This window comes from Ambystoma mexicanum, chromosome 1p, assembly GCF_040938575.1.
Source record: "Ambystoma mexicanum isolate Mex_15411 chromosome 1p, UKY_AmexF1_1, whole genome shotgun sequence".
Taxonomy (NCBI): Eukaryota; Metazoa; Chordata; class Amphibia; order Caudata; family Ambystomatidae; genus Ambystoma; species Ambystoma mexicanum.
This window is the reverse complement of record NC_090921.1, coordinates 823,977,118-823,998,331: the sequence shown is the minus strand read 5'-3', so window position 1 is coordinate 823,998,331 and position 21,214 is coordinate 823,977,118. Positions and strand designations below refer to the sequence as shown.

Genomic DNA, 21,214 nt, shown 5'->3' with positions numbered 1-21,214 from the left:
CGGGTCGTAAGCTGGTGTGGGATCCCCCAGTGCCAGCAGCTCTCCTCCATCCCCTAGGCCTCCTACTTTGGACTACTATCAGCCATGGCTTCCGAGGCCTGGGGGCTCCCAACACTTCCCCCTTTGGAGGGCACGGAGAGGAGTCACGGGAAGTGGAGTTCATGTTTAGCATTGCTTCCTGCATTGACCTGATCGCTTTCCTTTCCCCCTCAACAGCGTAGATCACAGCATAGCTCCCCACCAATGCTTGATCTCCCTATCTTGCAGCCAGGTGGTAAAGGCACAAAAGTCTCTTGTTTTAGACAAGGTCATCAGAGCCAAATCCTGAAGGAGAATGAGTTTTGCACCATTAAAGGAGAGATCCTAATGCGAGCGAGCTTCCTGCATAAATACCTTGTAAAAGGGAACTCTCGTCATAACATCCTGGATGAGATTGTTCCATAGTTGAATTGACGAGTAGTCCCAGTGAATGCTGTCCAGTTTTATTGCACCCGATTCTGGTGATCCGAGCCCAAAAGGAGGGTTTTGAAGAGATCCTGGACATAAGATTGCAGCTCAGAGTCCTTGACCAGCACAGGCATAACTCAAACCCGAATGTTGTTCCTCCTGGACCTATTCTAAGCATCTTCTTGGTGCTCCTGCAAGAGCCTCTGATGTTCCTCCAACACAGAAGTCCTGCTGTCAATGACAAAAGGTCGTAGCACATTTCACAGGCTGTATTTTCCACATCATCAATTCAACAGCAGCCCTTTTGTCCATTGCAACAACTTTCTGAGTGACCTCAGAAACCAAGCTCTGAAATTCCTGTTTCATCGTAGCCAGCATCTGTAACAGGTCTTGCTTCGTGGCCGGGGCCGCCAGTTATTCCCTACCATCAGATCCCATTTCAGTGAGGGGTGCCGCCTTTCACAGCTTGTCCTGGGTGTGCATCATTGCAATAACGTCACCGGACCTTCCGGACTTTATGGTCCTGGATGCAATGCTATAGACCAACGCCCTGTGGTCCCACCACCCCACAGCTAGCGTAAGAGAGATGGCTGGGGCAAAGAAAGGGGGCAGCAGGATGAACCCTCTGCGTTACCACAGTGGTGGGGCTTACAGGCAGGGGCACCGGGCGAAGAAGAGGAGGGTGTCATCAAAAAGGTTATTTTACGAACATCCAGGCTGACGGAGGACCATTGCAAGGGGAGAAATAAAGTGGGGAGCCCTAACACTATCCCCAGAACAAGCCCTGATCACCAGGGAGTGGGCCGCGGTACGCGGTTGGTGCCAAGTTCAGTGTGTGAAGGGGCTCCCTCGTCCAGTGATCACTTTAGCCCAGAGCACTGGTTTGCTCACCTCTGGTGCCTCATGACAGCCGCAGCAACTGCCCATCTCTGTAGCCTCACACTCAGCCCTGTCACCGCCAGACCTATGGATGTTACCTCTGGGCTCCAGGGGGATCAGGCGCTCGCAGATCCCGGTGAGTGATGTCTGAGGCGGCCGAGTGACCGATGCGTCTGCGGAGTGCTGTTAATCCATCAGACCGCCGCCATCTTGGATGCAGTTCTACGCTCAGCTGCAGGACCCATATCACCTCCAGGCAGCCCAGGATATGGTTCAGAAAAGGCCCCTGCCTCCACCAAGGGGATCTCACAGTGAGGCAGGAGTGATGGCGGAACAGGGGGACCCGAGGGTCGCCGCGGTCAGGCCGTTTGGTTTGGCATCACAGGCCGCCATGAAGCACGACCTGCTCTACTTCCGGCTTAGCCACGCCCCCCTTGTCTAAATATTTGACTGGCCTTCATAATCGTGAGATTGTCAAAATATATCAGTAGCTGGTATGTAGACTGATTTGCCTAAAGGTGTGACTTTCAATAGACTGAAGAAGCATCGTCCTGCAAGAAGCTTACCTGGGGCCTTGCCATTACTTCCACCAGGGCCCCACATCCAGACCCGATATCCGCTGATCACCGCAAATGCTGGAAATGATCCCTCACAGAAGAAGGCCATGATGCTGCGGCCCATGTGGCCAGCCTGAGTGCAATCCCTTACAACTCCTCTTTTATCGCTAGCATCCTGCATCAAGGCTGTAACCTAAGGCCTGACCTTTTCATCTGCTATACCCACACATCCAGACTTGACGCCTTCTGATCCCTGCGACCTCCAGAAATTCCCATTCTGCCCACCTGGATGAAATGGCAGCACAAGGGCCTACCTGACAATCCATCATGTACGTCATCATAGGGACTAGTGCATCCATTCCCTGTGCAACCCGGTGAAGAGCTGGCTATGCTTCTTCACCAGTATCTTAAAATATAATGGTTGCAGTCATCGACTGCTCCCCTCCTGCTGCTCCCCTGCTTTTTGTGGACAGTGGTGATGTATTGCTTACTCTCACTCCCCACTGCCGCCCAAGGCTTTGTCCTGGGTTAGCTGTACATTCCACACACTTCCTTGGCTGGTTCTGGGCTACCTCTCCATTCTTTCCCTGGTCTGGTTCTAGGCACACTGTCACTACACCCTCCTACCACCTTTAACTATTCCCTCCCAAACCGTGTAGGCTCCCACCCGCCTCCACACCTGTTCTGGTTCTGGGCTCCCTCTTGCTCATGTCTCTTCTCCCCCAGGTTGGAGCTGGGTTCCAGTCTCATGCCTATCCTGCACACGTCTGTCTGATCACTTACATAATGTTCTTTACCAAAAGGTTAATATTACTTATTTATCTGGCTTTTAGTTTGTTCCACTTAGAAAACAACAAACACTTGGTTGGCTACAATCTTGCTGTGTGCTATGTACAGTGTGTTTTTCTGCTGTAAAACATAAATACTGTGCTTCTGGGTTCGCGTGTGTCTGTTACTAGGATGTGAACGCTTGATGTCAAGGATGTTTCCATTTTATGCTTGCAGTAACTATGAAGATTTCCAGGCGTAATCTCTCTTTTTCTCTTGATTTCGTCAGTCTATGGATTACAAACCAGTCCCGCTGCTGATGGGCGAGGAGGTGGAATATATGCTAGCCCTCAAGCAAGAGCTTAGAGGAGCTATGAAGAATCTGCCATACTTTGTCAAACCTGCAGCACCTAAGAAAGGTATACTCTGCATTGCTGTCACTTTTCTCCATGTGAGCTCTCATCTGCTTGCCTCTAAGCATTTTTGTCTTCGCAACCCTGCGTTTGTTGCTCTGTTCTCACATGCCACTTTCAGTGTTAGAGGTGCCAGACTCGTGAACATGGCTGCATGTTTACCCACGGATAGGTTAGAGAACATGATGAACATGTGAGCATGGGAATATTCTTTGACATTCTGATTTAACATTCTGTGTACTGTTACAGTCAGAACTGCCATCAACTCTGAACCTTAAAATGATTTCAGCATTTACCGTTCCATATGAAACATAACTGCTCGTTAAAGATCATCAGAGCGGAACAGCTTATGACACATGTGAGTGAACCACCCAATTCTGTAAAGCGACACCTATTAGGAACTGTCTTCCCCTGAGGAACACGAATGAGAGACAAGCATATGTCAGGCATTCCTTTTGCTTTATTCTATTGGGGCTTGGTCAGTATTTTACTGATTTTAAAGCTGCAAACTTTGTCTGAAATGGTAAATGCTAATGTCAAGTCTGGATGATATTTCGGTATTTGAATATTTCGACTTTGCCAGAATAAAGACCTTTATGCAGAAAAAATAATGTTGCTGGTGGATCAATTTGTTTCTCTTAGCATGCTGTCTGCCTAAATGGTAGCTTACCCAGAATTCCTCTTTCTTTTATGGATATGCTTAGTCCTTTTAGTATAATTTACACAAAGGGCTATGTGTAAACACTAAATTATATGGGTTCTAGGGGATTCCCAAAGACTTAAATGGGACCATGTATTTGCTGTTTCCACCAAAACAAACGGTTTTTAGTGGGATCTGACTATGAAAAAATGTTGTACGTCCCAGTCTTATGCCAGCTTGCATATTACTATTAGTCTAGTATGCAGCGACTGCTATCTATGATCTAAAGTGTGGCACTTTCAGTTCTTCAACTGGGTCAGAAACCTAGCTATTCATTTAGCTTTCCAACTGGACTGCAATGCAGTTTTCTATGGGTCAGTTCTGGACCTTTAATTAGTAAGGTTTCGGGGCCTAGTTTTATTTTTTTCCTTTTCTTTCTTTTCTTTTTTGTCATTGGTTGTACTTGTCGTGCTTAGCGTCAGCATAAAATCTATTTGCAAGAGAGGTATTTACTTTTCTAATAAGTAACAATGCTATGATGGCTTCCTTTGAGCCGGTTATAGATGATACTATTTTGAAGTCTCTTAGAAAGATTAAATCTACCACACCATCAGACCTGATCCCCCTTTGGTTTACCCACTCTCTGCTTACGGTTGTTATTCCACTATTTACAGCTCCAATTCATGCATCTTTTATGAGGGGTTCTATCCCGCAATCATCAAGCATGCACTTTGTTTCTCATTTATTGAGAAGTCCTGTCATGATTCGACCCTCTTGGTCTGTGTGGAATAGATGGCATTTCCCATCCGCTGGATCATCTCGGCTACTTCCTGTTAAAATGGCGACCGCTGTGCAGGGCAATCAGGGCTTGCCATTCTCTTCCTTCGCTTACAAGGAAAGTATCAGCCATTCTAAATTGGCCTACTCCTGCTAGTGTTAAACAGATCAAATAATTTCTGGGTTTAGCAAACCTTTATAGCCAATTTCTCTGAACTTGTTTTGCCTAAAACCCACTGTAAAGACCGGAGGGGGGTGTCTGTACTTCCGCTCTCTATATGGTAGAGGAGAGGCACCGAGGACCCCAGCCAAGATTCTCTTTTATTGGTACGTAGTCAAGCAATCAAGGCCTAGCTTCTCAGGACGTGATGCAGGCTGGTTCTTAAGTACAGTGTAGTCCCCAAGCACCCACAAACGAATGTCAGCACACTGTATTAGTTAAACCACAGTCTTTATATAATTAATCTTCAAGGTTATGTACAATATCATGATAACTCACTTTGTACTCGGTTATCTATAATGGCAAATATACAGTTCTACGTGGTACCACAATTACTATTCAATCTCTTTAAAGTGCATTAACTGTACGGTTAAATGTCACACAAATCAGTTCGTAAAGGAAACCAACAATAGATATAAGAGGAAAGCAGTTGATTGGCAGAATACTGGCCCCTACCACTAGACACAGTTCTGTGTGGAGATCCCCCAACCAGGGCAACCTGTAAAATAAAGATATATCACAAGCCCAGTCCATGTATTGTTCACAAGAATCTTTCCAATTGTTCAGCAACCCCAAGGTACCTGGCGTTGTAGCGTTCCTCGTCGGGGAATCGACAGCCCTTCTTGAGTGCCCTCCCTTTTAAGGCAGGAGTCACGGGTCACCGAACGTCCGATGAAGAACAGGGTGAACTACGGCAGTGAAGTGGCAGCTTCGTTCCTAGCTGTGCTCGTCGACGGGGAAGCGTAAATGTCCTGCAAGGAAGAGGCGTGCGGGGCACCTCGATGTCGATAGTTCTGGACCGCAAAGAGTTTGAAGAACTGCGGCCCAGCAAGGGCGTCGAGTCGTCGGCATCTCTGTGGTCTTTGGGTGGCGGGAAACCCACTGGCGGATGCTCCTCAGCACGTCGACGGCCTGGCCTTCTCCGGTGGAAAAAAGCGGGCGGCGGTACAGGCGAGAGCGTCCCTGGATCAAATGAAGTTCCTAGGCAACGGGAGCACAGCGGCTCCGGTCGACGACGACAGTCGTCGACGGTGGCGGACAACAGTCCGGGCCCTTCTCTTTGGGATTCCGCGGCAGTCCCCGTCTCCGGTCGGCAGCCTGTCGTAGGTCTGTCTACCAGGGAGCTTTGGCAAAGATCAGCTGATTCACAATGGTCTCTCGTAGCTCGGGAAGAGGGTGCCTTACCAGGTCCTCTCTGGGTCAGTCCTTTGAGACACAGCAGCTTTCAGATTGATGAAGGAGAGCAACAGCAATTCTTCTCTTCCAGCAGGGCTTCAAGGTTAAGCTTCAGGTTTACTCCAGTTACTCATCGTAGTGGACTTCAGCTTCTGAACACGAATTCTATATGGAACTTCCACCCAACAGCCAGTCAGGGGGAAGGGACAGAGTCAGGACTTCCCGGGACTTCGGGGAAGATCAACGTAACAGGCGATGGAAGGCAAGAGGCCACGGGGGCCATCTTGTCTCCATCAGGAATCTATTGATTCCAATGACAGGGCCTGGGCATCCAAAATGGAGGACGCTCAAGGCACCAGTCAATTCAGCACAGAGCTGCCACCAGCCCGTACCCTGCTCTGTGGGCCACAAACAAGTGCCCAAAAACATCCCATGGGTCTGTTCACCAAAACCAAAACAGAGAGCTGCACCGCCAGGAGTCCCACATGAACTCCTGCACGGAAAACACGACAGAACACACAATAAAAGGCAGTAAAGGACAAGGATACGGAGGACCTGCCCCTCCGATGCATTTCCAGCATCACACCCACCTACTGAAAAAAGGTGTGTCTTTTCTGTGCAATGACGAAACCGAAACAGCATTTCATTCTCTAAACCAACTGTTCAATGAAGAACCCATACTTCGACAACCAGACGTGAACAAGCCTTTCATAGTGGAGACAGATGCATCTGAAGCAGGTATAGGTATAGGAGCGGTTTTGAAATAAGTGCAGGAAGATAACGAAGAGTATCCCATTGCCTACCTTATCAGAACACTAACAGAGAGTGAACGCCATTATTGTGTTATTGAGAAGGAACTCCTACCCATACACCATGCATGTTTGGAATGGCATCATCTTCTTTTGGGCTCTAGATATCCTGCTCTAATAAGAACAGACCATCGTAATTTACAGGCTCTACAATCTTTGGAATGCAGTCGGCAGGCTAGATGGGCGTTCTTTTTTTGCACAATACCAATTCAAACTAACATGCATTCCAGGCACAGAAAACTGCATTGCAGATGCACTTTCGCGGAAACATCAATTGGAAACCGCCTTGTTCATACCGTACCAAACAGTTCTACAGGATAAAATTTTTATCTGTTTTGTGTATACCTTCTTGACACAGGTTAAACAAGATACCATGAGTTCACCGGATGATTTACACATCACTCAATCTAATCCTTGGCGATTGCATAAAACACACAGTTTCCTGTTCAAAGATCACAGCTTATTTATTCCTTTGGAGAGGACTAGGATCCATATCTTGCGCAACTGCCATAACTCCTTTGCAGCAGGTCACAGGGGAATCTATGCTACTTATGACAACGTACAGCATCACTTCTGGTGGCCCACATTGAAAGAATAAGTTGTACAACACATAAAAACATTTGTATGCGGTCAAACTAAGCCAGCAAAAGGTAAACCCATGGGACTTCTCCATCAGCCTGCCTCGTATACCAGGCCTTGGGATATCATCTCTACCGATTTTTATTGTAGAGCTACCTCCTTCCAAAGGCTGTACAGTTACAGTTACAATGGTCACGTGTTCTCTAGAATGGCACATTTCTCACCATTGCATAAGTTATCCACTGCACATAAAATGGCCCATGTGTTCTTTATGGACATATTCAGGTTGCATGGATTACCATATACCATAATCTCTGATCGTGGATCTCGGTATGTATCCAGGTTTTGGTCGGAGTTATGTCGCAAAACACGAATCGAAAGAGCAATATCCTCTGGGTACCATCCACAAAGCAACAACATCACAGAAGGAACCAACCAGTTCCTATAGTGTTATTCCACACAGGTACAAGGTGATTGGGTGATTTTACTTCATGTTGCTGAATTTTCATATAACAGTACGACACATTCTTCCATGAAACATAGTCCATTCTTCTGTTCCTATGGATTTCACCTAGCTGTTTTTCCTTAAAATCCCAAAGATCAATCCAATGTACCTACAGTTGAACACTGGATTTCCAGTCTCTGCGACATTCAGAACAATGCCATGCACCGCCTTTCTCAGGCCCTACAAGCAATTAAGAGATTTCTGATCGGAAAAGGAGGCTGCCCCACCTTATGCTGTTGGGGATACAATATGGCTCTCATCTAAGTACTTATCTCACTATTTGTGTCCTTCCAATTTGGCTCAGAGGTTCTTTGGTCCTTTTTCCATTCCACAAAAAATATCAATCCGGTATCCTTTTGCTTACAGCTGCCTATCTCTTGGAACCGGATTCATCTGTTGTTTCATGTATCACTTTTGAAGCCTTTCCATCACCCTGATACCAATTCTTCTTGATTCCTCCCCACAATACGAAGAAGCCCGCATTTGTGAATCTCAATTTCGAAGAGGCTGTTTACAGTACCTGGTGGACTGGAAGGGTTACCCCCCTTCAGAGAGATCTTGGGAGCCCCATTCCTTTATACATGCGACGATCTTCTTTTCAAATTCCATCGCCTTCACCCGGGCAAACCAGGTGGGATGGCCTTGAGGAGGGGGCATGCTGTCATGATTCGACCATCTTGGCCTTTGTAGAATAGATAGCATTTCCCTTCGGCTGGATCATCTCGACTACTCCCTGTTAAAATGGCTGCCACTGTGCAGGGCAATCGGGGCTTGCCATTCTCTTCCTGGTTTCACAAATTCCCGTTCTCAGGATCCTGCGTTTCTGTGGCGTTTCTGTGTGTGCCGGCTTCAAAACATACTGCCGCGGAACCTGCAGCGTGTCTCAACGCTAAGCTAACGCTTTGAACCTTGGCTCAGCGCTCCTTTATTTCCCTGCTTTCCTTACCTTTGTCTTCTTGTATTCTTCCTGTATTCCTTGTTCCTACTCAGCCTCTTGCATTCCAGCCCTTTAATTTTTACCATTGCGTCTACGAGATACATTGCTACCTACCCTTTTACCTCAGTCTCCGCTCTGCTTCTGTGTTTCCTGCGATCCTCCGGGATCACTTGTTTCCGTATCTCATTGGCATTCCTATTGCTTGTTCACTTGGCAACTGAGATCTTGATTTTCGCAACTTCTCCTTCTGGGATTTTGTAAAGGGTTTTTTACCACTCTCTACAGAGTCCTACTCTGGCTGTTACAGCGTAGCGTGGCGACCGGAGAGGGACATCCATTTCTTCAGGACTCTAATCTTCACCAGAAACACTGCCAGAGACAAGTCTCCTCATCCTCCTCGCACACTGTGACAAAGGTGAGCAAAAAATCTGACAAGACCACAGCTTGATGCTGCCCTTGCAGTCAACTATCAGCCCATTTCACTGCTTCCTGGTATCATGAAGCTTTTGGAAGCCACTGTCCCGTTTCCTTGAATCCCAGGCCCTCCTGCATCCATTTCAATCTGGCTTCCGGCCTCCTAGTAGTACCGAGGCAGTGTAGATCTCTGTCCGGGATGACATTGGTACTTGACCTCTCTGCAGCTTTTGACACAATCGACCATATCATCTTGCTTCTGTGCAGGCAGGAATCACTGGCCTTGCACTGGCCTGATTCACTTATTTGTAATCAGAGCGTACACAAATTGTTTCTCTATTCCCTTTCAAACGCTCCTCAACTGCTCTCACTTGTGGTGTCCCCCAAGGGTCAACATACCTTTCTAATCCAGAGGCTGCAGCTATTGTAAAATGCTGCAGCTAGGCTGGCCTTGAGAGCCAGCCATTTGGCTCACTCCAGGACCTTCTTCCGCAGCTGCAATGGCTGCCTGTTAGCAGTCGCGTCAAATTCAAGATCTTCTGCACTGTTCTCCGGACACACCATCATGCCGGTGCAGGATATCTCCAAGACAAATGGATTCCTTATGCCACCACATGGAATCTTAGGTCACCCTCCTAGAATCTTCTGATAGTTCCACGCTTCTGTCATGCAAGGGCGGGAGGTCCAGCTTTTTCAACTTTGGCACCAACTATATCAAACTCTCTCCCCGACAGTTATGGGAGATAAGTGATTATCTAAGCTTCCGGAAAGATTTGAAAACGTACCTTTTTTCATTACAATGTGTCTATGATTCCTGTTTAGTGCTGGTTCATTTCACTTGCTGTTCTCCCTGCGCCTAGATGCCTCCGGGCCTTAGTCAGTGCTCTACAAATTCGGTTTACATTACATTTACATTTACATTACATTACATAACAGTAGTGGACACAAAGGGAGTTTTTTTTTATCTGGGTTGTTGGGACGGCAATATTGATTTAGTTGGATGCGTTCTGAAAAAGGGTTGGCTTCATTTTTAGGTTTTGTTGAAGTCAGCCGTAGCTACTGTATTAGAAAAAAATAGGAATAGGACTCTGCGCGCAAAAAAGCAGCAACATGAGACCAGAAGAAGGTGGACCAGTTTTAAATGATTGTCCTATGTGTGCCCTTCCGTGAAAGAGGCAGTGTGACAAGGTGAGAAGGCAGCTGGAGGATGCCAAAGATGGGTATAGTAGGGTATCGCTATGCAAGTGCTTGGAAAAATGGCTTTCTCAAAAATACAGATGGATTTGGAAAATCCCTGACCATATTGTTTCTTTATTATGGCTATCTGCCAGTTTGTGGAGGGGGTCCTTAACCCATATTTCCCCCTCCCCCATGGTTTTCCTGGAGTGGAAAATTGATTTACAATCCCTAGGCCTAAAACAAAATTTGCCCTTAACTTAGAGCTTCTAGGGTCTTATAACAGTATTAATGCCCAGTTTCCGAGAACAATATATGAAGGCATCAGAGAGGATGGAGCTACAGTAGACTTTAGCCAAAGCTTCTAAGACTCCATAATGATTTCACAAATAGTGACCTTCCTGATACATTTCATGGGAAAATATGTATTTGTTACCACTTGCAGTTACAGTGCTTTATGCACATTTTACCATTGAAGAAAGGAAAGGGATGACTTTAAAAATGCAAATAAAATCATATGTAAGTACAAAAATGGAGAATCTTAGTCCAGACCTCACTAAACTCCTAAGGTATCCACGTCATTTCTATGGTCTGCAGTTGTGATATCGACCCAATTTTACCCTTTTGATCATAGCACAGTCACCGTGAATAGCAAGATCTCTCCAAAACTCAGACAATCCCCTCTGTGGAGCTCAGTTTAACTGTTCCTTACTATCTTGACATTTGTGAGTGCATTCTGAAGCTGATGGAAAACATTTGGGTGACACATTTAAGTAAGGGGGTAATTCTAAGTTGATGCTGGGATGCCTTTAAGGTGTTTGTGTGTGTGTAAGGTTTTACAGATAAAGAGCCAGGGCTCACCTGAAGAGACTTGGAGGAAGACTTATTCTTGGACGGTGTTTTGACTTTGCAGTGCGGATCTCGTGAAGAAAGGGGTGACGTCACCCTGCTAGTACTAAAAGTCCAAGCAGGTTGGCACCGGGGAAACTGCTCAAAACAGGAGAAAAACCCCAGAAGAGGGGAGAAACCTGTAGATGTTCCGATGAAGAGCAGCAGAATAGGTGGAAATCTGTGTCCACAGCAGGGTAAAGATGTCTGGGATGTAGAGCAGCAGCCAATGTGGATATCTGTGTCCACAACAGTGTAGGCAACAAGCAGAGTAAGCAACACGGAAGAGCCAGGGGGGACCAGGAAACACAGAGGACCAGGAGGCAAGGCCAGGAGGAAGGAAACAAGAAGGAAGGAAAACAAGGGCAAGCGCTGAGCAAGGAGCACAAACCAGCAGCAAGGCTACCGAGAACTGAGACGTGCGGTCGCAGTGTTCTCAGGAGCATAAATGCTGCAGCCGGGGTGGTCCAAACAACTAGACCGCGGCTCTGCACACTTGCAGAGCCTAGCACCGGCCATCTTGGAGGAAGAAATGGCTGCCGCTATGACGCAACAGCCTTTCCAAGCAGTCCAAAAGGGACTGAACCCGCACAGCATGACAGTGTGCGGCCATTGTGTTTTTGGTGGCCGCCACAAAACCAAAATGTTATCAAATGAAAAAGTGTCCTTCATAATGGAGTGAAAACAAAGCTTGAGAAGCTCAAGGAGACTTGTAATCCCAGGCTTCTGGGCACCCTACACAAGATCCAGATGTTATACGAAAAGTGCACAAACTTTCTTTGCTCGAGAGAACAGGACACTGGTTATGTGGGCATTTATGTTGACTTGCCAACAACATGCTAGGTTTTAGCCCTGTATAAAATGATCACCATGATATAGTTACTGATCTTAAAGGGATTAGCATGTGTTTGCCTCCTTTTATACTGATGTGCATGCCATTCCCGAGTCCTTTGGAGAATTTGTTAAATAGATTCTTTGATGGGCTGAGCCTTCCCCACAAATCATGGTGTAGAATCTTCAACTAATCAATGCGCATGTTGCTGAAAGTGACATCACAAGAACGATTAAATGCCTGCATGGAGGAAAGGCCACTGGGCGTGATGGGATTCCAATTTGATTTTAGTAAACATTGATGCCCTTGCCCCGGAAATGGCTCTTGTGATCAAAGTCACGTTTTTGGGTTTTGGGTATTCTCCCTCACTACATGTACGAGCAACTAAAGTGCTACCCAGTAGGCAAGAGAAGAACCAAATAGGCCTCTCTGTGGCTGATTTCCCTCATCAGTACTGATGCCAAGATTTTGGCAAAATGTCATTCGAATGGATTGTGACCTCCCACATATTCCTCATGTTATGATATCCAGCTTTAGCTGCTTTGGACATTTTTTCCAGCAGGGGGTGCTGCACGTTGATGCCTGCCGACTCGATGTCCCTCGAAGGCCTCCGTGTTGATGTCGACGTCATTGATGGTATATAGCATGCGCAGCGACTGTTGACTTCAGTTCTGCTTTTCCGCGAGAGCCATCGCTTCGGAAATCGGTGCGCTTCGGTTCCTTGACTAGAAACCTTTGAGTTCAGTGATAAAGAATGGCATTGTCGTCGGCATCATCAACTCCGAAATCGGGGTTCAAAAAGTGTCAAGTCTGCGGGGCGAAAATGTCCCTAACGGACCCCCATCGGGTGTGTCTGTGGTGCCTAGTATACATTCATTTAACATTGTAGTGTGGGTCTTGCCTATCGATGACAGCAAAAGCCATGAAAGAGCGTAGCGGGAAGTTAGCTGCAGGTAGGTCTCTTAAATCCCCTTCGACGACTCCGTAAAAAAAGCGATCCTCCGAGTCGTGAGATGTCTCTCCTCATCGAAAGAAAGCAAAAAAGGTCCCGGTCATGCAGTGGCTCAAACCACATGTCATCATCCTCAAAGTGTTCGAAGAAAAAGCGCCACAGATCACCATCTTCGTCGTCGAGTTCCTCCCCGTAACGGGTCACTTGCCTGACCAAATTGGCTTCACCGGCTGAATGGGAGAGATTCAGACTTAAAATGCTTAATTTGAGAGTGGGGCTGCAACCCCCTCGAAGAAAGATAAGAGCCATGCCCATGTCGACAAACACAGCAAAAAGAAGGAAAAAGACAAAGCCTTTGCGCCCCCAGGCCCAGGTATCAAGGAGAAAACTCCTCTGGAGCCCTCGGAGGTTCTCTTGAGTAGAGAAAAGACTTGTTTGAAAATAAAGCCATCAATGTCCTTCGCGCCGATGTCAGTGCCTAAAAAGTCCTCTACGCCACTGCCGTCGCAGCCCTTGGCTTTGAAGACTTTGACACCATTGTCGGCTAACATTGAAAACCCTTGAGGGATGTCGAGGAAAACGTACACCCCATTACCAAGGAAATACTTTTTTAGTCACTTTACTCAATTTATGAGGATATTGAGCCATCCTCGGAGGAGTCACCTCTGTTTGGGTGGCAGTATGGGACACCAGGTGTCCCAGAAGCCTTGATTTCTGAGGAATCAAGAATAAAAAAATCTTCAGGAAACCCTACAGACAGCAAATGGTTTGGACAGAAATTTAGTTTGGAAAACCAGATCCTTCCGACCATACTGATGGATCCTACAGACAACTGATATTCAGAGCTGTAGAATATCTAGGTTGGAGTAGGCCTGCACCTCTGATTGAACAGGACGATCTCACCGGTATTCTAGATAAGGGACCCCAGGAGGACCCTATTCTTTCTTTTCATGTAGCCCTAGAAAGGCAAGTGAATGGCACTGTATAAAAAATTGACAAGTAAGTACAGAATGTCGAGCAGTGACCCCTGTTATCTGACAAAGCATCCAACTCCCAAAGGTTTGATAGTTCAGGCTGAGACTTCTACATCCAAACAAAATGCATACCCAACTATTCCCCCGAACAGAGATGACAAGCATTATGACACTTTGGCTAAAAAGGATTTCTCTGCGGGGAGTAGGGCCCTTAAATCGGCAAATGCCACGTGTGCCCTGGCTAAGTTCACTTTCACCCTTTGGGATTACATAGCAATGGCCGCTGAACAAATCCCTAAAGGGGAAGAAAGAGACAGATTTCTAAACATTGTCAAAGATTTCAAAGATGCAATGTGTGAATCCCTCCAGACTGGTCTTGACTCTGCTGACAGTATCAGCAGGGCTATGGCGGCGAGTACTGTAATGTACAGATTTGCCTGGTTGAGAAAGTCTGGTTTTGTTCCAGATGTGCAGTCCAGACTTCTAAACATGACCTTTGACCGCACACATTTATTTGGCAGCAAGGCTGACGAGAGCCTCGAGAACCTGCAGACCTCCAAAGCAGAAGCCAAATCTATTGCTGCTGCAATCAGACAACCGCAAACTCGCAGAGTGGATCGGCTTAGAGGGGCAGGTTCTTTCGCTGTTACTCCTCAGTTGGAAGAGGGAGTGGACTGTCGAATTAAATAGATCAGAGAAGATTCCCCCGTGGTGGACAGGGAAGAGGTACTAAGACCTCCCAGGCAACGGCCAATTTACCATCAGCCGCAGCACCAGCCTCCTCAAAACCTCTCTGAGGCCTTAGTCCACAAGACCTCGGTGGGAGGCAGACTCTCACAGCATCTGCAAGAATGGCGGGGTATTACTTCAAATGCATGGGCATTGGAAACAGTTGCCCAGGGTTACTCCCTTTCTAAAGAAGCCTCAGAGGCATCCACCGCTCTTTCAAAGTTCCAGGTCCGCTCCTTATGCAGGAAATCTTGACCCTGCTAGAGAAAGGTGCTTTAGAACCGGTATCTGGCGGAGAGGAACAAGGATTGGGACTCCCCTTACTTCCTAATCCCCAAGAAGGACAGAGGATTGAGAGCCATTTTGCACTTAAGAGACTTGAGCAAGTTCCCCAGGAAGGTCAAGTTCAAGATCGTTACCCTTTCTCAGATCCTTCATGCCCTCCAGCTCCAGGACTGTAAGGTATCATTGAACCTTCAGGATGCTTACTTTCATGTGCCAATCCATCACAAGAACCAAAAGTACATGAGGTTTGCCGTTGGCAGTTCTCATTATCAGTTTCGAGTTCTGCCTTTTGGGCTGAACTTCGCCCGAGGGTTTTCACCAAGTTAATGTTGTTGGTGACAGCAAGTCTCAGGAGATGGGGGATTCATGCCTACCCTTACCTGGAGGATTGGCTGATCAGGTCCCAATCTCCCAAAAAGGCCCTGGAATACCTCAGCTCCCCCTGTTACTCCCTCCACAGACTGGGCTTCTCCCTCAATTACAAAAAGTCCCACAAGATACCATCTCAAAGGCTCCAATTCATTGGCGCAGTCCTAGATGCATCCTTGGGAAAATCTTTGCCATTCTGCAGATGGTGACCAAATTCCAGAGTGCCCAGCATCTTCGGTCCTTCGATTTATTCTTTTTTATTTATTTTTTTAGGTTGCTCGGCTTCATGGCATCCTGCAACACAACTACAAATACAAATTTTCCTGGTGCCAGAGGCTCGCCTGAGAATGAGATCACTCCAATGGGCTCTCAGAACTCAATTGGTTACAATTCTCATGCAGGTTACTAGACCTTCTTCAGGTTCCAAGCAGAGTAGCACAAGACCTTCTGTGGTGGACCTGCCAGGAAAACATTCTGAAGTGAGAACCTTTTTGGCAAACATGGCCGGAGATAATTGTAGCGACGGACGCTTCACTCACGAGGGAGCATAGGGCAATAAGACAAGCGCTGAAGACCTTCCTGCCCTCTGTAAGGGGAAAGAATGTCCTGATAATTATAGACAACACAGTGGCCATGTACTACCTCAACAAGAGAGGAGGTGTAGGGTCACTACCACTGTGCAGAGAGGAAATACAGCCCTGGTTCTGTGCAATTCAAGAAGGAATCTCCCTGTCGGCCGTTCACCTAGTTGGAGAGGAGAACATGGCGGCGAACACTCCCAGCAAGCAGAGCACAGCCTCCCACGAGTGGGAACTAGCTCAGGAAGTCCTTCAAGAGATCTTCGCCCTTTGGGGAACCCCTCAATGGATCTGTTTGGGACCAGTGCCAACAGGAAGTTAAGAGCTGTACTGCTCCAGGGAGTTACCCCAAGAGGAGCTCTAGGGGACGTGTTTGTAGTGGACTGGGAGTTTCTACTCCTGTACACATTTCCTCCAGTCCCCGTCATTCCTCGAGTAATCAGGAGGTTGAGAACGTTCCGAAAGTCCATGATCCTGATTGCTCCGGATTGGGCCAGGAGGACGAGGTACCCAGACCTTCTGGACATGTCCATCTGCCCTCCAATTCGTCTTCCGCAAAGGAAGGATCTTCTTTCGCGAGAGCAAGGCCGGGTTCTCCATCCAGAGGTCAGGGCATTCAATCTTCATGCATGTTTTCTGTGAGGTTGAGATAAAAGGATTGGGACCTCCTGGAAGATGTGATGGAGATGCCAGCAGGCCAACAACAAAATCTGTGTATCGCTGTCATTGGAACGAGTTCTGCAGCTAGTGCAGGGATAAGAATGTGAACGCTTTTGCATGCAGTACACCCATGGTGTTATCATTCTTGTTACACCTGGCTAATCTGGGGCTCCAGGTTGGCACAATTAAAGGGTATCCGTCAGCGCTATCTATTTTTAAGCACTCCTCTAGAGAGTTATCTCTTCAAAATTCCACTGGTTATACAGTTTTTGAAAGGATTGGCAAATGTATTTCCTCTGGTCCCTTTTCAAGTCCCGGTTTGAGATCTCAACCTAATTTTGAAATTTCTAATGTGTGCTCCATTCACTCCTGTCATTTTAGATTGTTAACTTTAAAGACCAACCTTTAGTAGCTCTTACATCAGCCTGTAGGGTGAGTGAACTTCAAGCCGTGTCCTGAAAGTCTCCATGCACAGGATAGAGTGGTCCTTAAATTTAAACCTATCTTTTTACCCAACATTTTGTCTGAGTTTCATTTAACTCATAAAATCATTCTATCTTCTTTTTATCGTCTACCTCATCCTGGAAAGGAAGAGGAGAGGTTACACAGGCATGACCCAAGAAGTGCACTTTGCTTCTACATTTCCAGGATGTCTGAATTAAGACAAGATTATCAACTTTTTGTGGGTAGCACAGGCCATAATTGGGTATGGCGGTCTCAAAACAAACCTTATCTAGATGGATCTTTTTAGGAATCTCTGAATGCTACAGATTATCTGGAAAAGATCCTCCTGAGGGTCTCAGGGCACATTCGACCAGGGGCATGGCTACTTCCTCTGCGTTACAGAGGGGAGTCCCAATTCAGGATATTTGTGCGGCAGCCACATGGTCCTCCATCCACACATTCCCCAAGCATTATAGTCTGGACTCTTCCTCAGGCCGGGGAGGTGTTTTTGGGAAGGCAGTGTTACATTCTGTACACGCAGACCAATAAGGAACTCCTAAATTATTATTAAGGACTGGAAAATTCAGACTCCCTCCTCCGGAAATACAAGCACTGCTTTGGGAGTCTGTCATACGATGAGGAATACGTGGGAGAACATAGTCCATTGGAAGAACAAGTTACTTACCCGTGGTAACGTTCTTTTGCCCAGATGTTCCTCCCACGTATTCCTTATCGCCCCTTCCAGCCTACTGTGCTGTTGAAGTTCCTTGTTATTAAAGTTTACGCTCTTTCAGGGTGAGTAACTGTCAGGCATAGGATAATTCAATACACGTACAAAACGGAACTGAAGACACTGGCTACTGCGTGTGCTATATACCATCTATGGCATCGACCTGGAGACGGAGCCCTTCGAGAGACATCGAGTCGACAGGCATCGACGCGCAGTGCCCCCTGCTGGAAACATGTTCTGTAGGCTAAAGCTGAATATAGAGAAATCATGAGATGAGGATTACACAGGAGGAACTCTAGTCGAAAGAACGTTGCCACAGGTAGGTAACTTGTTCTTCTGTGAGGCTGGATGGCATCATTCACAGATTTTCCCACAAAGACCAAACCAATACTCAATGGTACAGAGTACGTGTCGTACATTTTGATAATTAATTACTTGGCATACTTTTAGTTCCTTAAGGTCCTGAAGACGATTTCCTGTGACTCAGTGCCAAAAAGGCCTTTGATTGCACACACTGCGGCTGTACATTTGGTGTTGTGGGAGCACTTCCCGGACATGGTGAGATATTTGTATTTATATCCTCAGGCATTCGTGCATAGTAATGGCTGTTTGTCGCCACCATTTTCTCTATACACTGGGACCCTACAAGGCTGCCCCCTGTCTCCAATTCTATTTGCATTATCGGTTGAACTGCTGGCATTAAGAATTGGGGTAATCAATATAATACATATCAAAGAATACCCAAAACACTTCACCCACTCCTGGGTGAACCTATCTCTACTGTCTGGGATGGACAGCATGTAATAACCAAAAGAAAGAGCTAGGAATTAACACATACAAAGTTTTTAGATGGTGACCTACTGCTCCTCCCAGCTACTCTCAGTCTGGAAAAAATGGACTCAGTAGTTGTAATCTAAAAGTACACATACAATATTATTTCATAAAGATTACAAATCTAAAACATATTCAAATCACCCATACAACACTGTTCAAATACAAAACACAGAAACAAAAAAGTCATGAACCCGAAATTTATAACACACTTTTTTTAAAACATAACACAAATGGCACAAATACTGCCATAATGATCCAATTCATATATCTGCATAAGAAGAAACCAATCTGTCCCTCGCACTAGTTCAGTAGGACATTCATCAGGGGTTATCCTGTTTCAGCTCTTATTAAGTTTCCGAATCTTGTGTCTTGGGTGACATTTCTCATAAAAACACTTTTTTTGCTCTTCATGCACAGTAAACATCCATCTAATGGAGGACGAATTCACTTGTCCTGCTGAATAGGAACCTCATTTCTTCATAGCATTCAAAGTTGGCCTTAGAGTAACCCTTGACCAGCACATGTGTCGCCATCAATACTCCAAAGAGAATACGTGGGATTGGATGTCGTCATTCGCAAGAATCAAAAGGACGTCATCATTTTGATATGACACAAACATTGTCATTTCTTCTTCCTGGAAAAGATTCAAAGGTACTCCATAACACTGGGGGACACACTACATTTTCTGCGATACTAATGGTCGAGTAAAACAGAATTTTGCTTTGTGCTGATTTCATACCTCCATCCAGCTTCTTCTTTTCCCCTGGACTTTGGGTCTATTGATGCATATGAGGTACATTTTGGCAAGTCGAAGACATAACATTTAAGTCTGATCATCCATGGGACCCTACCTTTCCAAAAAAAAACCCCATTTTTTTCCGGCTTAGATATTCACGTCCCAAATGTGCCTTAAAAACGTTATGGTCTCAACTACTTGACCAAAATTAATTCTATGCGGAAATTTCTCTTTTGCACGAATGCCCTGGTGCAGCCGCTGGCCTGAACAATTTGTACAGTTGAGTCACAAATCACTAGATTTATATGGTAACATAAAAAGGCAAGAGCTAGATTGCCAGAGCTGTGAGTGGTAGTTTGGAATATCACTGCTTAGCTGCCCAACTTTGCTGTTCCTGATGCTGTTTGTTACCCAATGACACTAGTCTGGAAAATGTCAAACTTAAAATTGTACACTTGACTTTTTCTGCAGAACATAAAAAGAAGTCCCAGACTTGGTGGATTAAGAACAGTAAGATTCAAGTAGTGGATGAGTTTAAATATGTGGGGCTTTCTGATATTTTATTATCCTAGTAAAATGGCCTTTGTTCTTCATTTGAAAGAGAAAGCGAAAATGCTATTATCGCAAATGTGTCATTTTAATAATAGATATGGGAGATTTTCTCTGTTGCCGGCCCTTAAATTTTATGAAACCAAAGTAGTGCCAGTGATTGCATATGGTCTGGAGATTCATCACAACCCTTTTTCACTATGATTTAACTCTGATGGAAGGTATTTTTGTGGAAAGCCGGACTTTCCTTACCCAACTCCATACCACTGGCAGCTATCCGTTTAGAATTAGGTCTGCTTTCTCTCAACATGAAAATCCGCTGGAAGCGTATATTATTATGTAAGACATTTTTAGATCCTCCGAGGGGTTCCTTATTAGAGAAATATAAGCTAAGCTAGCTAGATGTAACTAATTGCCATGTAGAAAACTGCAAGAGGGAATTAGAATACTATGGTTTCGATTTCCAAAAGGTTTTACAAAATCCTTGGGCATACAAGAAACACCTGTTGCTGTATGATTGGTGTTTAACAAGGAGTGGGTTAGCGAAATACAGAAGAATGCCAGACTTTTTAAGTGTGCATAAAAGATTATGTACTTGTGCCCATTATTTGGTGTGACTCCCTTCCAAAGAATTTGGATATGCAATGCTAAGGTTCAAATTAAACCTTATGCCCACCCAACAGAATTGTGCCTTATGGAAAAGGGGTTTGGGAAAATGGGTTGTGCTGGCACTGCCATAAGATCGAGGAAACAATGATTCACATCAAACTCTGGTGCCCAAATGTGTCTGCACTCCGTAAAAAATGTTTTGAGAGCTATGTTTATGATTTGGTTTTTCCCTCTTGGCATTGTTTATGGTCTCTTTTGCAGGATCTAACCTCATGGAAGTTGGGCAAAGCACTTTTTTCAATTTTTACTAAGATTGGACCTATTGTAATGTAAAAGGTACTGAGAAATATTTTGTAACTGTTATATGGTCTGATTTAGGGACTAATTAATTACTAGGGTATTTTTTTTTTAATTATTGGAATGATTAGTTTTAACAGTGTAACATGGAATTGCTTTCACGGATTGTATTATTGTTTGCTGTGAATTGTGTAAATGTATTCTTTTTCTTTTTTTAATGTCGGTGCACGGTTTCTATATGCAAACTAAATGCAAACAAAAACAATTGTACTCTTGCACAGCAGACAAGATTTTGGCATTGCCATAGCCAAGGTAACAGCAACGACCTAACACCATCCAACAGTACGAATCACAATTGTGTGTTTCCCTAGAGTCCTCAGAAAGGAATCGGTAGACCTGGTGAAAGGTCCCTGTGAGAGACCTCTATGCAGACTACAACCTCAGGGCATTT

The 21,214-nt window shown here is 45.6% G+C and overlaps 1 protein-coding gene across 4 annotated transcripts in view; it reads left to right on the top strand.

The window, feature by feature from the left end:
* The window catches only part of POLR3GL (RNA polymerase III subunit GL), a 304,240-nt gene that overhangs the window by 87,446 nt on the left and 195,580 nt on the right, over positions 1–21,214 (top strand). For all 4 annotated transcript variants that reach the window (XM_069652578.1, XM_069652595.1, XM_069652587.1 and 1 more), the window contains one exon: positions 2,941–3,070. In XM_069652578.1, the coding sequence (XP_069508679.1) occupies positions 2,941–3,070 (130 nt within the window). The remainder of the gene's footprint in view (positions 1–2,940; positions 3,071–21,214) is intronic.